This window comes from Phoenix dactylifera, chromosome 14 (genome assembly GCF_051530095.1).
Source record: "Phoenix dactylifera cultivar Ajwa chromosome 14, Ajwa_hap1_PhDact_Kaust_v1.1, whole genome shotgun sequence".
Taxonomy (NCBI): domain Eukaryota; kingdom Viridiplantae; phylum Streptophyta; class Magnoliopsida; order Arecales; family Arecaceae; genus Phoenix; species Phoenix dactylifera.
The window spans coordinates 21505483-21523135 of record NC_143203.1 but is presented as its reverse complement, the minus strand read 5'-3'; the positions used below and the strand labels follow the sequence as shown (position 1 = coordinate 21523135).

Sequence of the window (17653 nt, the reverse complement as noted above, 5' to 3'; positions counted from 1 at the left end):
TCTATTAATTTTAATGTATACATCATGATCAATAAAATAAAATCTTAATTTAGATACTTTGTAGAATCTTGTAACATACTAGCACGATGAAAATATTCAATTTTGTATCCATTTGGGAAACTCAATGCTCCCATTGGCCATGAAGCTTTTTTAGTCATTTTAGACTGCATCAGTGGTCTTTATATATATATATATATATATGGTACCTAGCTTAGAGACTACAAATATTTAGGATTATCTGTTCTTTAAGTATTTTTAATGATATAGCTTATAATTAATAGTATAGATCTTTGTTATTGATTTTGGATTTAAGAAGAGTAGGTATCTTTCAAAAACAGTGTTCCCATCAATGCCTACGGCCATTGTAACCGGCGGAAAGCACTAGTTGGATTTGATCATTGGTTCCATTTTGATATTGGATCATGTTCGTCGCGACTAAAATTTGAAGTTTCATAGCACTCTGGTTCCTCAAAAATCCTAGCGACGTCTTCTCCTAGTTTTGTATTATTAGTCTCCTCGTTCAATACGGAGCTTATTTTACTTTTTCTTTTTAAGTTCTTGTATTATTCTCTACATTTTATCGGAGGCTTAGAGTTGTGTGTCGAGGAGTGAAGGAACAAAACAATTGTGATTAGAGAAAAAAAAAGATATCTTTTCATTATTTTTTTCTAGTTTTTCTGATTAAGTAACAGTGGCTCCCAAAATCAGATTGAGGAATATGGCCAACCAAAGCTAGGCCTGCCAAGTCCAGGGTTGTGAAGGTGGACTCGGAGTTATGGGACCTCTTCATCGCCCAAGCCAACAACCAAGGCAGCCCTGTAAGCTCCTCCAATCTCGCAAACTTGGCATGGAATTATTTCAGTTCTACTAGCAAAAATTCAGCATAGGCACCTCAGTTTCCGAATTTTTCTGCAAACTAAGAATTTGGGAACCCGCTTCCCCTTCACCTTTCTTGTGTTTTTGCATCTTAATCTCTCTGAAAGAAGAATTTGTGGTTGGCCATGTACTTTTATGAAGGATTGACTGGCAAAAGATGACTCTGGTTCTCTCAGAAAAAGAGAGAGAGGATAATCTGTCTTTTTTTTTTTTTTGGTTTTGGTTTTTCAGAGAAAAAGTAAGAGGACCAGCAAAAGTTGAAGTACAGATGGGAGTCTTATCTTTGATTGAATGGAAGAAGCCTTCTAAAGTTTGGTAGATTCCCTCATTGTTATGAAACAACAATTACATGTACTTTTTTTTTGTCCACTTCAGTGCTTTATGGTGTGTCCCATCTCTTGCCATGAATTCCTTTCTTTTGAGGAACTGGCCATGGCTTAACCAAGATATGGTGTTTCTCTTGGTAGATGTTGACGAAGTCAAGGTACTTTTTTTTTTTTTTGACTCCCAATTTTCATGACAACAATGTTAATTAAGAAATTAGGAAAAAAAAAGAATCTTTAGAAGATTTGATTTACGTTACTTAAAAAAAGAGGGGAAAAAAAAAGAGATGGGGAATTCCATGCGGAGGGATCTAACATTAGGAAAGTTTTGTCTGCTACAATGTTTGATAAATTTTGCGCACTACTTCAACCGGTTAGTGCATTGAAGAGATGCCACAAAATAATGCCATATCCTGCAAGTATTGCCCGTGATACATAGAATTAATGACGTTCTTCTCATGGTAGGACCCACCATAGTGAATTGCGTTAAAGGAGGTGTTGCGTCCTGTGATACGGTCAGGTGTGGGAGTTCCAGCTCTTCCTACCAGCTCTTCCTAATACTAATAAAAAAAATGTGAATACTAATAAAAAAAATGTCCTTGGGATATTCTTGCTTCATGTGATGAATTGACAGGCATAACAAATGCAAAATTCTCTAAATTATTGGAACATTTTTGAATTTATGCATAATTGTTTGTTTGGATGCTTCTCTGCATTTTTCTTGAACTGTAAATTACTCCCTGAATGTTACAAGTTATGTATAAGATATTTACAAAATAACTTGACAAACATGCATGGGTTGAAAAATTGATAATGTTATATGTCACTTTGGTCGGTGGTGTTTTCTTGAACTAATTTATGTTCTTTTATTCCATGCTTTGTTTTGTGTACAGATAATTCATAGTATACCACCAATGTTCTTACAATATACATACATATATATATATATATATATATATATATATATATATATATATATATATATATGTGTGTGTGTGTGTGTGTGTGATAATTTTTGGTTTTTAATTTGCATTGTTTCCTAGGGTGGAATATCAAGCCCAACCCGAAATGGAAATAGGTTTGTGCAGGTTTTGGCATGAGCCGGGTCAAATTTGGGTTGAAAATCCCAAAATTGTGCAGAGTTATATTCGAGTTGAGATATCTAGTAACTCTACCCAACTCAAACCTAAAAAATCTGGTAAAATGGACCTCCAGCAGCACCCCAGCCTCTCTCCTCTCCTCTTCCCTCTCTTTCTGCCCGATTTCTTCATTTTCTTCCCATTTTATTTTGATTTATTTATTTAAAAAGAATGTTTTACTTCTTTGGTTATTATGTCCTTTTTTTGACATGTAGATTAGATGCAGGGGTGATCCATGCCATTGACAATCATGAGCAGACCAGACTCCTGATTTAACTCAAACTGAGTTTCTCTCTCTTTCTCTCTCTATGTAGGCTCAAGGATCTTAGTGTAAGCCTTGTTTTTCTTTTTGCTGGATCCAAGTTGACCCAATATGGAGATCCTGAATTGCCTCGGTATCCAATCGGTAGACTGACCTATTACCTCGACCTTTGCTGGGTCTTTTTGAAATTCGACCACATTGATTTTCTTTGAGTCACCTAAATTATGTTTGAACTTGACCAGTTAAATTTACCTTGCTCAGACCGACCTAAGCAGTCGGGCATTGCCACTTGACCAATCTTATATAGGGGCATGAGGCCGTATCCCCAGTAGTATTTTAATTTTTTGACTTCACTGGGCTCCTACGATGACGATGAAATTAATTATATTTTAATGATATTAAAACAAGCGAGCCTAACTTGTTTAATTCAAGTAGAATTATGAAGCGAGAAAAGATAAGTATTCTAATCTTTAATGTGTGTTTTTTGAATTTGTGGTAAAATGATAATTAAATTTGATTATAATATCTATTTTATACTTAGTTAAACGGGTCAAGTATGTTGCAGTTATGATAGTAATTATTTTAAAATATATTATGTTATGAAATTTAAAAAATATGATTAAGTAAATTATGTAATAATTTGTTTCATATGATTATTTTATATGAAATTTGTTAAACGACTATGATCTGGCCTCGCCAAAGGATATTATTTATTGGTCATGTCAACTTGTAATCTGAGAAACTGATTTCAATACCGAAGCATCAGTAATTAGAATAATGGTATTTGAATACCGAACCATCAGTAATATTTTGTAGTTTGCGATATAGGAACATAATCGTATGTCTGCGACATAGGTATGTAATCTTATGGTAAAAATCCTTATTTTGTAGTCTGAGACATAGGTATGTAGTCTTAATAGGTATACGACGTCAATCACGTCAGAATCTTAGATTACATCATCATTTCGTTAAGACAATGTACATCTCTCTGGGAGAAGTGGCTCTTTTTTTTGTAGCAGGCTTTTTAGGTGCCACCCACCCTCTTCCCATAGGCTCCACATGCAAGTGATAGGGAAGTCATAGAAGGTCAATTTAGCAACATTACTCTCTCTTCGCTTTTTGCTTTCTTAAATATTATATTCTTCTTTCTTTTCTTAGGCTTTCACGTGAAGCCATGGAGATCGGTGGAGCAACATCCAAAAACAAAAGCCAAAAAAAAAAGGGGGAGCTCAACTGCACCAAACCCCTCTTCTCCCCTCCTCATCTTCTTCTCACTGTCTTCCATCCCAACATCTCGAAGAAGAGAAAGGAAGAGATCAGATGTGTTACGTTGGGAAGGCCACCAAGATCTTCTTCTTTCTAGTCGCGGCGGCGGCGGTGGCCGGACTCATCCTGGGCCTCGGCCTCCTCCGCCACAGCTGGGCTCGCAAAGACGCACATCCATGCCAGTCCAACGTTGCTTGCCACCCCATCTTCCCCGACCCCATCCCGGCCAACACCGCCGCCGCCCCCATCCCCACCACCACCACCAATCCCACCGTCGCCACCACCCCCACCACCACCACCAATCCCACCGTCGCCACCACCCCCACCACCACCACCAATCCCACCGCCGCTGCCACCCCCACCACCACCACCAATCCCACCGCCGCCAGCACACCCACAACCCCCACCAATCCCACCGCCGCTGCCACCCCCACCACCACCACCCCCTCAACGGCATTTCCGCCGCTCCAGAGCCCGCCCAGCCCCATCTCCGCCACCCTTGGCCCGGTCCGCTCGTAGAGGCTCAGCCATTTGCGGTTGGTTAGACCTCCAACCTGCCTCGCAAGCTCATGTTTCAACTATTCTTTTATCCTTCTTTAGTTATTTGTTTCTTCTTTAGTTTGGGTTTGCATTTCGTTTCTTTTTTCTTCCTTTGCGAGCGAGAGAGTGGATGATGCATGTAAACTGGAGAAGCCGATTGTTCTTTTTCTTTTCTTTTTTTCACAATGTGAAGAATACATTCTTAATTTTTGATTGCTGGAATTTTTTTGTGATAGTTCTCTCAACAGCAGATGTGCTGGATAAAATTGTTGGCTAAAAAATATCTTTATCCATAGGATCCAAAGTCCCTGGATCTATTGAAAGTTCGATCCTACATATTCAAATGATATCCACACTATTCACAAATATTCATTTTTGACCTAATTTTTTTTTTTTGTACATTATGTGAGATGCTGTGCTTCTTTAGGAGCATTTTGGCAATGTTGATGAAGGGCATCTAGTTTTATGTTGATGAAGGGTATCATTTGGAACTAATTGGACACCTTTTCACTGGCAAATTTGTGCCAGAGAACTTGGTATGATCTATCTATAGCATGAGTATTATGCTAATTTTGCGATTTTGGGCAGTCAGGATGATGCAAATTTGCCTGCATATGAACACGTCTTAGATGTCTTCAGTCCAGAGTCGCATCCTTGGACTCTGGTTCAAGATGTCAGCTCCTGTCTACTCCTAGGGAGTGGCTCATTTATCTCCATTCCCCCTCAATTTAGCTCTCAAGAGCAATTGGGTAAGGTTTGTTGGCTAATTAACTTGGAAACGAAGGGGAGTGATGTCTGACTCAACTTCAAGCCAGTGAAGGTTTTTCACGTCTCAAGACTATGCTGTATCTAAACGAAAGTAGTTGCATGAGCTTCTCTCATCAAGTATCTATTTATTTGTTTATTTAGTTATTGAACTAAATGGGTGCAAGCTAAATTGCGTTGAGCTACAGGAGTAAGGGTACATGTTCATATAAACCCTGACCGAGAGAATATACCATATCTTCCATTGGATTTATTTATTTTTAAAATTTTATTTTTGGTTCCCCCATCTAGCCCTTGATAGAGCTCTTAATTTTAGCTTCCAAATGCTTGGACGCCAAGCTTATCGATGAACCTAATTTTAGCTTCTATTCTTCTTTCAATTGGAATACTTGCAGTCCTGCACACAACACATGGCTATTCTACTACACAAATACATGATATGATCAAAGTCACACTAGATAGAAATGCCCTCGAATACCCCAACAGGTTATTTTCAATTTTTTTGCAAACTTTTATGCAAGTTTTCTTTTAAAGCTACTTGAGCCAAGTCTTATAAGCTTTTAACAAACTTCTGCAATTCCCTTTCAATGCAACCATTGTTTTCAAGATGCTGGTATTGAACAATAGTTTGTCATTTTCCAACTTATTCTTGTCTACACAACCAGACTTTATGATTTTTCTTTCTTTTTTTTTTTTTTGCCGCCAGAGGATCTGGACTACCAGAGCATGAGACATCACCATCAAGCCATGCATGCAAAATGGCTCTAATGCTTCCAGTTTAAATCTAGATCACCAGTCCAATCAAACTATGGTTTAAGTCAATGATAGACTTCATGCCACCACAGGACCATACATAGACAAGTCACCCCAGACAATCAGCAGCTACCATAATCTTCTAGGTAAGCAACAGAAAAATTCTCAGTCCTTCCACAAGAAGAGGCATCAATAAATGGACCTATTTGCATTGACAACATAGAACAGAAGCCACTGTTGTTACTTCGATTATACAAGCCATGGAAAATGGTTGGTGCAGCATTGCACCAGCTCATGATCAACATCATAGTGTATCCCTCTCGCTGCTAAATGTACGCATAACACCGAACACAGTTTTGATAAATAATAAAAGGAGAAAGCCATCCAATGAACAATGTGGACATAATATGCAGCTAGACAACAGCACAGCTTGAAAGTACTGGAGAACAATTTGACAGGGCGTTTTAACTGCATAGAATAGCCAATAACAGAATAATCAGGCACCTCCTCAGAATAATAATTAGGGGCCTATTAAGCGCTACCCCTAGAAATAGATTTTCTATGGATTAAGTGCAGCCGGTTGAAACATCTGCTCAAATAGTCATTACTTCAATAATTATTTCCATAGAAGTGCATTAGAGTGGATAAAGAGTTGCAGAACCAAATTAGAAGGATAAAAATTTGTAGCCACATCTAAGTTGATAGTCAAAATATTCTCTAGACAATCGAATAAAAATGCAAATGCTTGTGATATTTTTCAAAAAAAAGGAAGAGTGTAACCAAGAGCATACAGACATTATTCCAAGGATAAAATTCCTAAGACAGATCAGTAAAAGGCTATTGATTAGCGGATTTGTGAATCTCAGTAGTATTTTACTGAAAACATCTGGATATTTTTTCATGTTCTTCCAAAGTTGAACTTTTCCTTTCTAGCTGAATGGTTCCCACACTCCAAACTTCTGAGTGCTTGGAAAAAATATTGAATAAAAAAAGGAACCAACATAGAACATGAGTAGATAAGCCACAGTTGATTACCGAGGACTCGCATTACCTTCGAACTGGATCTCCAAAGAACTGCTCCAAACTCTCAGAGCTGAACACATTAGAAGCTGTGCGTTCTGGTCTATTTGGCGTAACATGGAGTTGATACTTAATAAACCTCTGGAGACAGAAACCATGTTATTTTTCTGTGGGGGAATATATACTTTGGCTACAGTAAAAGCACAAATCCGATCCCTCATAAAGAACTCCAGATTTCCATTTACCAAATAAAAGGCCGAGGAATTCAGAAGGAAAAAAATACAAGTTATTTAACTGCTGATATCAAGCATCAACCAAATTTTGTTAAGATATAATATAAGTTTTTAACATTTTTCTTACAAGGAAACTTGTGCGATACTAATAGAATACTTGCCATGCAACATATCAATAGCCACTTTCCTTTAACAATCATTCAAGAGAAGTTTGAGCAGATGTAATGGTATTATATATACACGTGGTTAAAAAATTTAATATGTTAATCAGGATATCAAGGAGAAACAAATGTATACACAACTATAAATTGGAAACAAGCGATTCAGTGAAGCTATCAGGAAGTAACATTAGACAGCAAAGCACATTATCGTTCATTCAGGAAAAAAGTTGTAAACTAGTTGGTGACTTACAGCTAACTGGTGTATAATTTCAGGATTAGAATCAATATGCCAATCTGGCTCCAGTTGTCGAACAAACGAAATGCGCCCATTCTCCGTGCTACAAAAAAGAACCTGCAGGTTTGACATATAATTAGATAGTGATAACAAACTAAAGTGCTAGACAAAGTGTGTGGAATTAGTGCAGCGGTGGGATGTATGTTGCGAGATATAATAAAAAATAGCATCTCTATTTTTCACTCTAGTTTGATTAGTTAGTGATAAAGGAACAAACTAAAGAGTGCTAGACAAGTGTGGTCATATGGAATTAGTACAGCAATGGGACGTATACTGCAAGAAAATAATAAAAAAATAGCATCTCAATTTTTACTATAGTTTGATTATGGCATTTTTGTCCAAATAAAAGTTGACTTCCTTTCTTATCATTCATATATACATAGTTATGCTGGTGGTGACACTTCGAAGTTTGAAGATGTTATTATGAAATGTAAACATCAGTGGTCCTGCAAGAACCACTTTTCTTCCTTCCTTTTGTTCAATCCTCCAGAAAATGCTGCTATCTACGCACCCAAAAGCATGGACTGGTGCAACCAAGGCAGTAACTCCATCGTTGTTGTTCATGCTGGCTGTGGTGCAACATGCACTGCGACTATCATAGCCTGCACCTTCAATCTTTTGAAGATTATCTGGGTGCAGGAAAATGTGTTCCAGTGTGGGTGAGAGAGAGAGAGAGAGAGCATCTGACCTTAGCATTAACCTTTATAAGTTTCCAAAGATTAAAAAACAAGATGTGAGTTTCGACAAAAAAAAAAAAAAAATCAGCAAAAAACAACAAGATGTGAGTTCCAGTGTCGTGTGGGTGCATATGTTGGGCTAGATGGGTGCATGCTTGCTCGTGTGTGTGCGTGAGAGAGAGAGAGAGCACCAGGTGTTTCCACAAGTATAATCTCAAGAAATTAGCACATTTAACAACAGATGTTCTTTTCATAAATTCAACCAAACAACTGCAAGGAACAAGTAGTCCTACCTTATCTCTTACCAAACCATTGGCGGTGAAAACCCCAGCATCATTCAATGCTGAAAGAACCTTTTCCTGCATCACTATTTTTGTGTCAACAAACCAACCAAATTTACCTAACCATAAAAGACACTCTATCTACATAAACCTTGCGCTGCCTACAAAGCTGCAGTAAGATGCTGAAATACTCAATCCTTATTTCATTACCTACAAGGTTGGAACAAGATTGTATTGAAGTTCTCATTCCTTGCTTTCGTTCTAAAAGTTAATTCAGTAAAAATAACACTAGTATATCCAGAAACTGCTCTATGAACCTCACAAAAACCATTTGTGTAAAAAAAATATATAGAAACTTTAAAGAAAAAATATGACAACCATGTTGCATAAGTGGGTACAAGCTAAATAAAAGTGCAAAAAAAGGATCCCCAAATGCAGTTGCATCTGCACAAATTTCAGGGTACAAGTAATTTAATAAAAGAAAAGGACAACTTCTTTCCTGCTTTAAGCCTAGTTCCAGAAAGTTTCAAAGTATTACCATAGTGGAATATGGGCCTAGAATAATCTAAGGTGAACGAATATAAAGGTCAGATATAAATTTTGCATGGAAAGTTATCAGAAGGAACAAGTCTTTCTGACAATTTCTGTATGTATGTCCCATAAGTTACCTAATAAGAAAGAAAAGCGATTTGCAAACTAAAGGGCTAAAAAGTTCAAGTTAAAACAGAAATTTAGATCAGATATGGTGTAAGGTATCTGAATCTTCACTGGCATGCGAAAGCACGGCTAATGGGCCTGGCCAGCCCAAGATCCATTGAACTGGGTTGAAGTCAAGAGAAGATGGGTCGTGGACCGAAGTCTGGCCAGGACTCAAAAATGTAGGCCTGGATTGAATAAAGGCCAGGCTTGGGATAACAATGACCAAACTCAGGCCCAGTCCAGAGCCTACATTAGTATGTAGTAGAATTATTTAATTCTAATCTTCCTCCTCTCTGTCACCATTCCCTCTCCATTTCTCTTGCACCCCTTCACCCACCTTCCCTTCAGTCCAAGGCCTGGCCAGACTGACTTCAAGCCTTATCATTTTACAGTCTGAGCCTAAACATCTCCCATTTATTTTGAGCTTGGGAATTGGGGTGGCTTGACTCAAGCCCAACTGGAAGCAGGCCTACATGCAAAGAAGCAACTTCTCAAGTGTTTTAAGTTTACCACCTAGGATGAAATATTATAGTATCCAGAAATATATTAAAGAGAGTAGTTTGAAGAGCCTCAGAGTACAATGTCAACATAGATAAATTCTGATTTATTAAAGAAAAGACATGAACACTTGAAAAAAGAAATCACTATAACAAGTTAACAAGCCAAGCACACACCCCACTTTCATCATCAAGAATTCTTTCCATGAGATAAACATCACAGAATTTTGTAATCTCCAAAAGCACTTCCAACACAGATGACCTCACAGTTGCATGTTTCTGCCACAACAAACCAGAATATCATTAATTAGTTGATTTTGGTGATTAAAGAAAGAGAAGACAGAGGTGTACTAGCTAACCTGGAGCTCTTCTGGAGCTGTTTCCTCAAGAATTACACCAAGTAACTGGCAAGTGACCTGGTATTGGTTAATTTGACACTGGTATAAGCATGCTGCGTGCATTAATCAGTAATAATATAACTTGATAGCGAGTCAAAAATAAATTTGTTTTTGTACATCAATGTTAATGTATGTTGCAACACGAGCATTAAGTCACTTCAATTGTAGATGAACATATTGTACGACAAACCCAAAGAGACATCTCGTCGCTCAAAATAAGCATGATGTATGTCGGAAGAGTATATTACATGTAATGAACTGTAGGTTGAAGAATCATATAAACAAGTCTGGCTCAAATTTGGAGTTATTTATTTAGACTTTCATGATGGCCCCATAATTAGCCATGTACTCCAGGATTCTGCAAAACCAAGCATGTATGTTTCAACATGTCATATTTGCTGGATAGAGACAATCATTGAGAAGTTATATCCCTAGGTTCCTTTTAAAATCAACATAACAACTATATGCAGCAGCATGTGCCTCATAATGTTGCCTGGCTTATTGCAAATTCTGTAGACAATTTCTTTGAAGGCTTTTGTCTCTCCAATGAGTGCATGCCAATAAACCCAAGAATAGACTTGAAGAAAGAATCAAAGAAGAGATCTGTGAGTCAAATGGCAAACTGACACGCCCCCAGTTTTTATTCTTCAATTTGTAGAAAATTGCAAAATTCTCCACCATTCTTTAGCTTTTTTGCAGTGTAGATGAAAAGTACTCTGCCCGACTCTCGCAACTCATCATTCATCACCACCCCAAAGCCATAATGTCATGCTAATCATATATTGGAAATGCTTCCCTTCCCCACTAACATATTGACAACCTGCCTAGGTGCCACCACCATGCAGTGGAAAAAACTCTATAGGAAAAGGAAATTCGAAAAGAAAACAGAATTGTAAAAAACAACCATCTCAAACTTCTAGAGGTAGATACTGAATGCGACACCAGTCCACCCAACAGTCAACCTAATAACTTCTCTTTGCAAAGCTATTACACATAAAAGATATTTATCCAGCAAGCACAATAATCTCCACTTAGTTTCAACAATTAAATAGTCAAGGCAAGGTTTTAAATATTGACACTGAAATGTATACTTTTTTTCCATTGGAACAGTATGGTAGCAGTCTAGTACCGATACCATATCGAAACTAACATTGTCCAAAAAATTGAAAAGCCATTGGTATCAACTAGTGTGGTTGGGAAAAATACTACTGATAAACATAGGTACAGACCAGTAGAGACTGGCATATACCGATACAACTGTTTTGGGATCCTAGCACCCATACCCATGCCAGTTTTGTGATAGAACAATATGATTTTGGTTGTACTATCCCATTTTGATAGTTTTTAAGACCATGAGTCAATGACATGGCTCCAACAACCACTCATTCAAGCCATCAAGTATCTTGGTGTATGCATAAACCAAAGCTAAAGATCCTCTAGCTATACCAAGTTGCGTAAACACTCAATGCTCCATCATTAGCTACCAACTCCTTAAAATACCTCACTCTTACTTCTTTGTTAAACTACTATTTGCGATCATATATTCACCTAAATTAACCACCAAAGAATCTTACTAGAAGAACTAAAATTTCCATTTTAGCACCTCAAAGGAAGAATTAACTTTAAGAGTTGGAATGAAGGGACCACCAAGCGTTCTTTATGTTTGGCAACATGGAGAATCGGAATATTGCGGCCTCTCTCCACTTCCTAACTTACCAGGCCATACAGAGCCGATAAGAAGAGAAGAGGCCTATAAATTGATGTTTATCGTGTCTTGAGGTTCTGCACAATATGGAATATCGACTTAATGCCTCCGATAACTGTCAAGCTACCTCCACAGGTTCTTAGGCTGTTAGCGCACCCAATCCTAAGCCTTATAACCTTGCCCCAAAGCTTGGAGCAATTCCTACTGGTAATGTATGCGAGATTGGAGCCGAGGCTTGATATCACCGAGTTAGAAAACAAAAAAAAAGTAGTGGATCGATGAGACTTTTCTAAGCTCGACCTTGAAATAAGTTTTTCATCTCCCCAGCCCGCTTCATTCGATGTTCCCTATAACCTACTTGCCACTCTATGCAATCTTCTTCATCTCTACGATAACAATCCTATGGCTCCTTCTTTGTTCCTTTCAAGTACCTTCAACTTATCAAAGTGACCTCAATTAATCAAGAAATTTTGACCAAGGATCGCTGTGCCGGTACCGAGGCCTGAACTGGTTTTCTGGCGGCACAGTTTGGTATGCCCCATGTCATTCCGTGCGAGGCTCGTACTAACATAGTAGAGAGGGCAGGGGAGAGGGAGAACAAGAGAGAGAAAAAGAGAGAGGGGAGGGTAGGAGAGGAAGAGCGAGGAAGAGAGGGAGAGAGAGCGAGAAGACCAGCACAGGCTGGCGCAGCGAGGAAAAGAGAGGAAAAGAGAGAGAGAGAGAGGGACGTCTGACGGAGGGCTAAGGAGCCACGCAGAGGGGCGGAGGAGAGGCTTCGCCTCTGATTCCTCTGCTTCGTTCGAAACATGAGTTCCAGGGAGGGCCTTTTTTATTTTCGAAGATTTTAAGTGAAGTCAGCAAATCCCTTGCTGACTTCACTTAATTTTAAGTGAAGCCCCACTTTCGCCCCTTCGCGCGGCTCTCCAGCCGTTCGTGGCTCTCCACCAACCGTCTGCCCCCCTCTCTTCCTTCCTTTCCCTCTCCCTCCCTCCCCCCTTTCTCTTTTCCTCTATTTCCTTTCCTTCTCTCATTCCCCTTCCATCGCTAGTTTCTCATTTTGCTTGCCGGAACCATCCTGGTCTGCCACCGGTACGGCTTGGTATGCCCCGAACTAGACGGTTCCGTCATTCTTGTCGACTAACTACAATTAGGGCTAGCCTTCCCTCCATCTCATCCTTGTCAAAAGAAGTTTACGGAGTAGATAGAGTTGGAGGAAATTCTTTTTCAAGAAGCAAGTTTGGTACCAGTAACGATTTGCATATTCCAAAGAACGCTTAAAATTTGCCTCCGATTCTGCACATTAGCTTAAGTGAATAAAGTAGGGCTGGAATTGATATTATGAATAAGACTACCAAATTCTACATTCCTGAAATCTGTCAATCACAAGGCAGGATTTGTAAATCTTGCTGCAAGAGTCTAAAATTTAATTTCATTTCTTTATACTCACATTTTTCATCGATTTGCATATAAGTTTGACTTGCATAAAGAAAACAAAATACAGATATTTATATCAACTGTTTGCAACATGCTTGGTTTTTTTTATGGTAAAGTAACAAACATGAATATTCACAAATTTAACAAAACAGGTATGCAAATCACTCTAAGCTACGTGCTAGAAAAAAGATTTAGTAAGTTCGTTGGAGAAAGGAGCTCATAAAGTGAAAGTTTCAGAAACACCAAGTACCCTTCTTCCTTCACTCAATTTATGCCTCACAACTTGCTCCAAAGTGAGCTGCAGAAACAAAACCACCACACATAAACCTTAGTCAGCTATCAGTAAGCATGAGGTCTGTTAAATAGAAAGAATAATAACACCTTCACTGGCTGGAAGAACTCATCAACTACATCTTGCACTCTTGAATGCCCAGAGGATGAGCAAAGTTCAGAAGATGGCATAGGCGTTCCGGCATTAGGAAGACCATGTGAGCCAGGGTGTCTGCGTTGCCTTCTTCGTTGATCTGTAGGAGCTCTCAAAAGCTTCCAACCAAAAACAAATGCAATGGCCAAAGCAGCAAGTGTTGTGATAGATCGAAGTCTCTGAAAAGAAAAAAAAATTAAATGCAAATCAAAATTTGACATAAAGACATTTTTATTAGAAAGATTATACATAAGCTCAGTGAACACAATGTTACCATACATAATTTAAAATCCACAAAAAGGAAAAGATATCTATAAGAGTTGGAAAACCCAAAATGCAACTTCATGCATCTAAAAATTATATAATCCAAAGCAACCCACATAAAGACCATATCATTCTGCATATGAACTGTGGAAAATTACAAAAAGAAAATACTAAACCCAAATTTATCAAGACTTACCATTCTCTGTGGTCTAGATTTGATTAGTGCTGAAATTTTCAGCATTCATTTCCACAGATACTAAAACAGCAAATGAGATTTATCGTGTAATTAGAGTAAGATGACTAAAATCAAGAGGCAAGATGAATAGGTTGTGAAATACTGAAGTTCATAAATTTAGCTCTTCCTGAAAACATTTTAAGGCAGCTGAGAGACAGAGAGAAGAAAGACCGCTGGAGCTACATCAATAGAGCAAGATCATAAAAACTATATTCTCCATTTCAAAACGAGTTTTGGGAAGGTAGGTTTCTTAGCCATATCCTCCATTTGTAAATGAGTTCCGGAGGGGTGGGACTCTTCTTCAACGCTGAATATGAAATTCAATGCTGGTAGGTTGGCTAAAGAAATTAAAATGGAAGGCAGAGATTATTTTGGTGCTTAACATATTAAGGTAAATTTGGGAGAAAAATACTAGAAATTACAGCATGAATTTTGCACAGTAACAGTTTAGATTTAAGAATCTTTAATCAAAATAATGACTTTTCTACATATCTTTTTCTACGATTTCATCATTCTTGTAGGCTCCAACTTCATCTATGAAAATAATTGAGAAGTTTCTATTCTGATGGAGAGTGCAAGGATGTATCAGGAAGAATTTGAATAGCAATTTTTTTCTCTTTTAATTTGAAAAGAGATTGCTAGGTAATGCATTCTTTGCTTGCTTCTTGAATGAACGCTAATTCCACAGCCCCTTTCATAAGGTATTCATGCATGCATATATCAAACGGACACATCTAGAGGCATGCACAACTTTCCCAATTACACAAGTAAATAAACTCTTCTTTCAATAAATAGGTGTACATGATATGAAGAATTTCAACAAACTTCTCAAAATGGAGAGAACTGGAATATCATTTGTGTTGATTATCTTCATAGATAAGTTCCTTATGTGGTTCACTAGATTATCTTAGGTACATATATTTACATGGACTTGGGTATGAATGTCAAGTGCAAATATGTGTCTCAATGTTAGATCCCTCTAATATTTAAGAATTTCTTCTTGTCGACCCATTTTGAAGTGTCATACTTTAGGATAAATCAAAGATTCCAGCTAATATTGTTGCCATCTTATGATGTATAATTGTATATATGCACATCAGCCACAACAGTAAGGTACAAGACTAATATCCATCAATTTAAGGTTTATCAGGCCATACCAAGCTAGTGCAGTATAATGGAGGGCCTCAATCGATTGCCAGTAGATCTACAGAGAGTGACAACGAAGGTTACATATTATGTATGTTCATATGTATGTAATACATACTTATGTAGGCAAGCATGTAGTAGCCCACCATCATCTAAAGGCATATATTATTAGGAGGCTAAGAAGGACCATAACTAATATTGATCTTCTATAATTTATGGAGAGGTAAGAGAAATTTTCATATGTTCTTTAATTTCCAATCTTCTGGATGTATCCTTCATTTAGGTATAAACTATTCTCATAGCTCATGGATGGTCTTTTCAGTATTATTTGAAATTAATTTAGGTAAGATTAATCCACCATGATATGATTTTCAACTTAACCAAAACTCCTAGTATTACCTTAATGGGATGCAATCCAACAATAATCTAAGTTTAGTATGAGCAAGTACATATATCATGGTTAATTAGCACATATGTGTGTATCCCATACAATATATGAATAGTGTAGATGTTTGCTCTTGTGTTGGTGCATGCTGATATATAGCACACTATAATATGCTACACTATGACATGTTGGCCTGCCATATACATGCAGGCCCGAGTGGACATATGCCCCCTCCTTCTTACCATTCTATAAGCTTTATTATTTGTTGCTAGCAGGTTTTCCTTCCCCTTGCAGTGAGCACTTTTATTAATTAATCTTTTTCCTTCTTTACCTACATAACCATTGAGACAAGGAACAATTGAACTTATTTTCCTGATCAAATTAACTTTACTTCATTTCTGCAAATGCGAGAGAAGAAATTGTCTTAAAGGGGAATCTTGTCTTCCAATGTTTGGTAGTGAAAAGGGGAAAATTTTCATGATAATATATAGTGTAGAAATTTTCTTTAACTACCCTAAAATTTTCCTCACCAAACGGTTGCAACGTTGAGAAGAAAATCAAAGGCTTATATCTGTCTGGAGATTTGGATTAGATACAGCATAACCACCCCATGCATTACCACCTCTGCAAAACCAAACGATAAAATTTTCCCTCTTTCTCCTTGATTTTCGCATTTCTTTCTTTCCTGTTTTTTTTTTTTTTACCGCATCAGTGAAAAGTTAATATTTCCTTGACATTCTCAGCAATCAAATACAGCCTAGAAGCATAGCAAAAATCTAAAAGAAAAATCCAACTCCAGCACATCAACTAATGATTCTTTTCATCTTACTCCAAAAATTGAATCTTGGCTATCAAAACTACCTCATCGGCATCAAGAATCACCATTTTTGACAAAAGCTGAAAGCACCCTTTAACCCCAAAAAGAGAAAAAATTTAACAACGTCCAGAAACCCCAACCAATTTACCAATTCCACTTTATATTAGCAACACCCTAAAGCAAGATCATCCGGTCCAAATAGGGCGGTGGAACCCATGAAGAAACACAAATGAAAGCAAGCACTTTTAGTCCAGGTAAACAAGAAAGAGGAATCGGGAACCTGACGATCGACGGTGAAGGGGAGGCGTTCGGAGAGCTCCGCGAGCGACGCCATGAACCGCTGGACCAGATCGGCCAGCTCCTCCTCCTTGGCCGAGTTTGCTGCGGAGGAGATTGATTCCGCCATCGGAAAAGGTGAGACCGCCGCCGGCGTCTCAGAGAAACCCTAGGATTCTCGAATCGGCCATTTCCGTCGCCGAATTCCTCTCAGGAAACCCTAGAAAGTCGAGAGCCCTTTGGGTTCAAACTTGGACGAGATTTGATTCTCGGACAGGCCGGTAAACAGGTTAGACCTGGAGAATAGAAAATTATAACCTTCCGCTGGAAAATTGTGAAGACCCTCAAATGGACCAACCAAAGAGTTCCGGACGGGAAGAGTCAAGGGGTTATATCCAGACAATAGTTTGACACGTGCACACAAGAAAAAAAAAAGGAAAAGGAAGACTATTTTCTCTTTTTACAATGTAGATATGACACGTTAAAAGGTTTTTATTTTTAATTTTATCGAATGGACTTCTCTAACTTCAAAAAAAAAAAAAAATCCCTGCCTCCTAACGCTAGTTGCGAGCTGCATAGGTGGACTTTCGACTTAGGTGACGCGTTCTACAGGCCAATTTTATCATTTTGGAGGATGACTCGGCCACAGTGATAGGTTGGAAACAGAAAGGCCCAAGTGAGACGGGGGACCATCCTTTGATTCGAGGTATCTAGGCAATGGGGAGGAACGGCGAAATCTTCCAGTCCCGACATGTTTTTAGGGAGGCCAACAAGACCGTGAA

The 17653-nt window shown here is 38.1% G+C and overlaps 1 protein-coding gene across 3 annotated transcripts; it reads right to left on the bottom strand.

Annotated features, from left to right (window-relative positions):
* Positions 1-6113: 6113 nt before the first annotated feature.
* On the bottom strand, positions 6114-17230 carry LOC103698639 (ubiquitin-conjugating enzyme E2 enzyme activator PEX22-like). 3 transcript variants are annotated; one of them, XM_008780677.6, is made up of 9 exons: positions 16876-17230; positions 13706-13927; positions 13575-13622; positions 10147-10203; positions 9965-10066; positions 8604-8669; positions 7589-7690; positions 6976-7085; positions 6114-6392 (listed from the first exon to the last, which is right to left on the bottom strand). In XM_008780677.6, exons 1-9 carry the CDS (start codon positions 16999-17001, stop codon positions 6389-6391), a joined length of 837 nt encoding a protein of 278 aa, XP_008778899.1. In that variant the 5' UTR covers positions 17002-17230; the 3' UTR covers positions 6114-6388. The 3 variants fall into 3 exon arrangements, with proteins under 3 accessions (XP_008778899.1, XP_026657458.1, XP_088566607.1); XM_026801657.4 differs by lacking the exon at positions 8604-8669 and having other exon boundaries at positions 16876-17217; XM_088710481.2 differs by lacking the exon at positions 6114-6392 and having other exon boundaries at positions 6972-7085; positions 16876-17217.
* Between the last annotated feature and the right edge of the window lie 423 nt (positions 17231-17653).

Excerpts from the sequence above, each read along its gene's own strand:
- LOC103698639 (XM_008780677.6), bottom strand. The coding sequence starts at position 17,001 with ATGGCGGAATCAATCTCCTCCGCAGCAAACTCGGCCAAGGAGGAGGAG. Across the intron at positions 8,670-9,964 it reads TTCTTGATGATGAAAGTGGG|GAAAAGGTTCTTTCAGCATT; the intron begins GTGTGTGCTTGG and ends ATAGTGATGCAG. Across the intron at positions 7,691-8,603 it reads ATGGTTTGGTAAGAGATAAG|GTTCTTTTTTGTAGCACGGA; the intron begins GTAGGACTACTT and ends TCAAACCTGCAG.